We start from the raw sequence: 6,792 nt of genomic DNA, 5'->3' as shown, positions 1-6,792 counted from the left end.
ATCAATAATCTAACTATCTACCATAAAAATATCAATTGACTTGGCCTCCATAGCCTTCTGTGACAAAGAATTCCAGATTCACCACCCTGTGACTAAAGAAATTGCTCTTCATATCCTTCCTACAGGAGCATCATTTAATTCTGAGGCTATTACCTCCTAGACTCTCCCACTAGTCGAACATCCTCTCCACATCCACTCTATCCAAGCCTTTCACTATTCGGTGCATTTCAATTAGATCACCCCTTGTTCTTCTAAACCCCAGCAAGTACAGGCCCAGTGCCGTCAAACGCCATCATATGTTAACCCACTCATTCGTGGGATCATTCTTGTAAACCTCCTCTGGACCCTCTCCAGGGCCAGCATATCCTTCGTAAGATATGCTGCCCAAAATTGATCGCAATACTCCAAATGCAGGTTGACCAGTGCCTTATAGAGGCTGGGTTTGGCCTATATCTCTCTAAATCTTTCCTTTTCATTAAACCCCTCCAAATGTATTTTAAATGTTATTGTACCAGCCTCAACTACTGAACCATTTGGTGAACTTTTGTAAGTTTGTCGTCACCAGATACGTGGTGACTCTCGTGTACCGCCTTGGTGAGGTCTGCGATATGATTTTACCGGGTTGTATTCAAAACAAAGCTTTTCACTGTACATGTGACAAAAAAAAGTATAATTGAATTGAATCCTCTGGTCCATATGCCCACCGCCATTTGCCTTTCAGATTCCTTTAAAATCTTTTCCCTCTCACCTTAAACTGGTGCCCACTAGTTTTATTCCCCAACCCTGGGAAAAATACTTTGGATTTTATGACCCTCTTGAATTTATAGCTCTCACGAGTTTACAAATCTCTTTTAGGAGTTCCTTTCATCAGAACCTTGTTCTCCCGGGTCTCCTGCTACCAACTCTTTGCCGATAGTGTTTTGCTTTCTTTAAATTGCCCCAACAAACCAAAGGCACAGAGAACCAATCTCACATCCAAAACCTTAGTCACAGTTGTGATCACCGTACACATCAGGCCTGACCAAGGGGTACTGCACCCGGCTTCCTGCCCTCACCCTCTGCTATTTAAAACTACCTTGTTTTCTCACTTCCCTGGTTCTGAGGAGGGGTCTTTGACTCAGAAAGTGCACTGTGCCTCTCTCCACAGATGCTGCCTGGCCTGCTGAGTGCCTTTCCGTTTTTTAAATTTAATTGGTGGTGTGGATGGCTGGGCTGCAAACTGAGCATGAGCAGTGAATTCCTCTCCCAGCTGGTTGTCAGAGAATATTTGTGGCGTGTGCACAAAGCCCCAGATTAAATTCCACAGCAAAGCTGCTCAACTAATCACAACCAATCCAGGACAATTGCTGTTTATTCTTCCTACGGCCAGGATTTTGAACTCGCAACAATGAAAGGAACAGAAGTATGTTCCCGATAAGGAATGAAGGATGACAGAGTCTCAGTGTGGATTCACCTCAGCCATCACTTAATGCCACAGGTTTGGGATGAACTGCTGCAGAGGTGGAGTTACAGCAGGCAAACAGGCCCTTTGACCCACCTTCAACATAGAAAGCATACTGTCAGGTTGCATCACAGCCTGGTTTGGGAACAACTCCACCCAACAAATTGCAGAGTTGTGGATAGTTCCTAGTCCGTCACATAGACCAGATGCCCCATCAATGACTCCATCTACACTTCATGCTCCCTCAGAAAAGCAGCAAACATAACCAAAGACTTGTTGAATCTCAGTCATTCGTTCTCCCCAGTCTCATCCTGAAAAAGGTACAGAAGTGCGTATCACAGGACTCAAGAACAGCTTCTTCGCCTCTATTATCAAACTTCTGAACAGTCCTTCCATAAACCAAGGTACTATCTGATTCACCTCTACCGCATTGCAGACATTGGACTTTGTCTCTGGAACTGATGCGCTACAATGCTGAAAACTATATTCTACACGCTATCTTCCCCTTTGCTCTACCTATTGTACCCGAGTTTGACTTGATTGTATTTATTGTACATCTTTTCACTGTACCTCAGTGCACGTACACTACATACACACTGGGGGCAATTTACAGATGCCAATTAATCCACAAATCCTCATGTCTTTGGGGGTGTGGGAGGAAGCCTGAGCACCCAGACAAACCCACATGGTCACAGGGAAAACGTGCAAACTCCACACACAGTACCCAAACTCAGAATCGAACCTGGGTGTCTGGTTCAGAGCCTGTCAGTACAGTCATTGGAACATCCATTCCCACCACCACCAGTGTGTATACGTCCACAGGTACAGCAGCAACTCACCAGGATGCCAACCCAACCTATATCCATCTATCACCTGACTGGCCATTTCCCACCCCTACCACTCATTTTGCTTCCCTATTTTGTTCCTTCCCCCCACCCCCCCTACATTCTGCACTCTGGTATTTTGCTCTTTGACTACCTGTGTACTTGTGTGTGGCTTGACTGTACTCATGCATAGTATGATTCCATTTGGCAAGCAAACAAGCTTTTCACTGTACCTTGGTACACATGACAATAAATAAACCAAAACCATTAAACCTTTGATTCAGTGAGGAGACGTGGACTTTACACAATGAATGTTTTAATCAGGAAAACTGCCATTCATAACAAAGCTTTTCTTTACGTTTATAGTCGATTCGGATACAAAAAAAACTGTAATGAAACAACAATGTCAATTTGCTACAAAAATACTTCCAGCAACACTGCAATGTATCTCTCTAAACATCGAACAGGTCGATCAGATCAGTATTGGATGCACAACAGTGCAGTTGCAAATTCCAATCTGTTTTTCCCCTCCTCTCCCTGTGGAATTTGACAACCGCTGTTCTGAAAATGCCCTGATCCTCTTGCTCCCCAACCACGCCTGGGTACGGTGTGTAGCCCGAGTCACAGCCAGCCAGGGATGTCACAGTCAGACACCTCCAGGTCACTGCACACCCACAACCCTGTCGCTCGCCATCCCACTCACAACCCACACACAATCGTTGGGGTTTGCGCAAGTTACAAACAAACAGAAGTTAAGATATCTGTGTTATACAAAAGTCACATATAAATAACTACAAACTGTAACAAGACACGAGGAACTGCCCCTGGAACTGATAAAAGAGGCTCCAATGTTCAGGAAGTACAAACAGGGCTGGGGAGAAATTAAGTGTTTACAGCAATTTACAAAACACATCGCTGTTTGATCTTAAGTTATACAAAGAGGAACGTTTAATACTTTATCAACAGCGAGATTTATAAGTAGATTCAGAATCGAGATGGGGAGGGGAGGCAGGTTGAGCTGATGCTGGGGAGCAGTTATTGAGGAGCGAACCCAAAGATGTGAGTGCTGAGTTATACCAGCGATGTTATGGACATGATTGCCTGGTCCATTGAGTGGGTGCTCCTTCCTCTGAGCTCTCCCTAGACTCTGCCCATCCCCCTCCCCACCCCGCGGCTCTGACCTGATAGTTTAAGGCTGGGACCTGTCTGTCAGCTCCCTCTGTCTGAAACATTGCCGTGTCAACCCCCACCTCCCCGACTAACCATCCCCACCCCGTCTCGGGTCTAAGCGTCGGTACCGCGTGGCACCAGCTGCCCCCTCAGTCCAGAGCGATGACGTCGTCCTCCTCCTCCTCCTCCTGCTCGGTACACCTCCGCTTCACCCCGCCTCCGCCCTCCTCCTCCAGCTTCCTCTTCAGGCCCCGGCTCTCGCCATCACCCTCGGCTCCGCTGGATGAGGGCATCTCCTCGTCTGAGTCGACTATCAGCACGTCATCCTGTTCTGCAGCTGGGGAAGGGGGCAGCATTAGACAGGGAGGGAGAGACAGCACCGTCAGAGTACAACATAGGGAGGGACTGGACCCACCAAGCACCGTGACGGTGAGGCAATGCCTGGTACCGGCAACACCGGAGACCGACCGGTACACCAGGAGGGACTGGACCCACCAAGCACCGTGCCTGGTATTGGCAGCACCGGCAGAGACCGACTGGTGGCAGCACCGGCAGAGACCGACTGGTGGCAGCACCACCAGAGTACAAAGAGGAGAGGGCTGGACCCACCCAGCTCCACAACGCCACGATCTCCTGTAAACCAGTCCAATTTCTTTCTAAATCTAATATGTGATTAAGATAGAGGTTGTGCTGATAAGATTCACAAGGATGTTGTCTGGACTGGAGGGTTTAGGTTACAAGGAGCGACTGGACAGGTTGGGACTGTTTCCCCTGCAGCAAAGAGGTGACATGAGAGGTTTATAAAATTATGAGTAGATTCAGAAACCCTAAGGTTTTCCCAGGGTAGGGGAGTCTTTAAACACTAATTTGGATTGTTTTCTCTGGAGTATCGTATCTGCCTCCACCATCACCCCTGGCAGCACTTTTCTGGCACCCACCACCCTGTGTAAAAAAACTTGCCCTGTACATTTCCTTTACTCTTTGTCCCTCTCACCGTAAAGCTATGTCCTCTAGTCTTTTGACATTGCCACCCTGGGAAAATGATTCTGTCTACGCTCTCTAAACCTCATAATTTTATACACTTCTATCAGGTCTCAACTCCGCATCCGACCCTCCAGAGAAAACAATCCAAATTGGTCCAATTCTCATAACTAAACTGGGCAGCATTCTGGTAAACCTCCTTTGCACTCCCTCCAAATGCTCCGCATCCTTCCTGCAATGGGGCAACCAGTACTGCACACAAATGCAGCCTAACCAAAGTCCTGTAAAGGGTGCAATGATTTCCTGACTCATACTCAATCCCCGACCAATGATCTTTAGTTTAGTTAGACAGCGCGGAAACAGGTGTCTGCGTTGACCAGCGATCCACATACACTGGCACTATCCTACACACTAGGGACAATATACAATTTTTACCGAAGCCAAATTAACCTACAAACCTGGAACCGGAAAGCATTGTGAGAGTCATGTTTTTTTACTTCTCCAGTGCTTTTAACACAATCCAGCCTGCGCTGCTAGGGGGCAAGCTCAAGAAGATAATTGAGGCAGCGTAAATTCACGAGATTGATCCCTGGGATGGTGGGACTGTCATACGAGGAAAGATTGAAAAGACTAGGCCTGTATTCACTGGAGTTTAAAAGATGAGGGGGGGGGGGGGGGATCTTATAGAGACGTATAAAATTATAAAGGGACTGGACAAGCTAGACGCAGGAAAAATGTTCCCAATGTTGGGGGAGTCCAGAACCAGGGGCCACAGTCTTAGAATAAAGGGGAGGCCATTTAAAACTGAAGGAACTTTTTCACCCAGAGAGTTGTGAATTTGTGGAATTCTCTGCCACAGAGGGCAGTGGAGGCCAAATCACTGGATGAATTTAAGAGTTAGGTAGAGCTCTGGGGGCTAGTGGAATCAAGGGATATGGGGAGAAGTTGGGCACAGGTTACTGATTGTGGATGATCAGCCATGATCATAATGAATGGCAGTGCTGGCTCGAAGGGCCGAATGGCCTCCTGCACCTATTTTCTATGTTTTCTAAGATGCGGGTGGATGCTCCATTGGTGTCCTGGATCACCAACTACCTGATTGGACGACCACAATATGTCAGGCTACAGAACTGTGTCTCGGACATGGTGGTGAGCAACACAGGGGCCCCACAGTGGACAGTCCTCTCTCCCTTCCTGTTTACCATCTACACCTCGGACTTCAGATATAACTCTGCCTCCTGCCACTTGCAGAAGTTTTCAGATGACTCTGCAACTGTGGGCTGCATCAGTGAGGGGAGGGAAGCAGAATACACAGGTGTAGTCAACGACTTTGTTGAGTGGTTGGGCTGAATCAGCTGCAGCTCAACACCGACAAGACTAAATTGGTGGTAGACTTTAGGAGGAGAGGAACACCCATCCCGTCTCCATCAATGGTGTGGATGTGCAGTTTACCACGGAGTACAAATACCTGGGAGTGTACCTGGACAATAAATTGGACTGGTCCAGGAACGCTGAGGAACTGTACAATAGTGGACAGAGTCACCTGTACTTTTTGAGATGGCCCTGCTCCTTCAACATCTACAGTGAGATGCTGCAGATGTTCTAGGTGGTAGCCAGTGCCATCTTCTTCGTTGTCGTGTGCTGGGACAGCAGGGCAAAGGCTGCAGACGCCAATAGGATCAACAAAGTCATCAGGAAGGTTGGTTCCATCCTGGGGGCGGAGTTGTATTCTTGGGAGGTGGTCTTGGAGAGGATGCTCCTCAAACTGCAGAGGATCCTGGACAATACAGCTCACCCCCTCCATGACACACTGGTCAAGGTGAGGAGTACCTTCAGCAACAGACTGGTTCCACCAAGATGCAGGACAGAACGCCACAGGAGATCCTTCTTCCCTGTGGATATCAAACTTCACAACTCCTCCCCCTTCTGTTGTGGGGTAGACTGAGACTGATCCCTCACCTCCTCAATCATTGCACATCCCCAAGCCTTACCACTCGTCACTTTATTTTCATGTTTCATGTATTTTGTGTTTTCAGGACTGTTGGCAAAAATTTCCCTCCTGGGATAAATAAAGTTCTATCGTATCATATCGTACATCTTTGGAATGTGGGAGCACCCCGAGAAAACCCACGTAGTCACAGGTAGAACATACAAACCCTGTAGTCAGGATCAAACCCAGGTCTCTGGTGCTGTAAGGTAGCAGCACTATCGCTGCGCCACTGTGCTGCCCAAATCTGATGACTGATTGATTATACTTTCAGGGAGCTGTGGACTTCAGGGAGAGGGACCCCAAGATCCTTCTGAACATCAACACTGTTAATTGCATTAATTGTGCACTTTCCCCTTACATTCGACCTCCCGAAGTGCTTTGAAAAG

At 47.5% G+C, this 6,792-nt stretch overlaps 1 protein-coding gene across 2 annotated transcripts in view; it reads right to left on the bottom strand.

Moving 5' to 3' along the window:
* Positions 1 to 2,566: 2,566 nt before the first annotated feature.
* The window catches only part of uba2 (ubiquitin-like modifier activating enzyme 2), a 31,114-nt gene continuing 26,888 nt past the window's right edge, over positions 2,567 to 6,792 (bottom strand). The window contains exon 17 of one of the 2 annotated variants that reach the window (XM_078400696.1): positions 2,567 to 3,766. In XM_078400696.1, coding sequence (XP_078256822.1) covers positions 3,585 to 3,766 — 182 coding nt within the window. In that variant the 3' untranslated portion in view covers positions 2,567 to 3,584. Of the gene's footprint in view, positions 3,773 to 6,792 lie in introns of both variants that reach the window. The other variant, XM_078400695.1, reaches the window with a different exon arrangement.

This window comes from Rhinoraja longicauda, chromosome 6 (genome assembly GCF_053455715.1).
Source record: "Rhinoraja longicauda isolate Sanriku21f chromosome 6, sRhiLon1.1, whole genome shotgun sequence".
Taxonomy (NCBI): Eukaryota; Metazoa; Chordata; class Chondrichthyes; order Rajiformes; family Arhynchobatidae; genus Rhinoraja; species Rhinoraja longicauda.
This window is presented reverse-complemented; position numbering and strand designations above follow the sequence as displayed.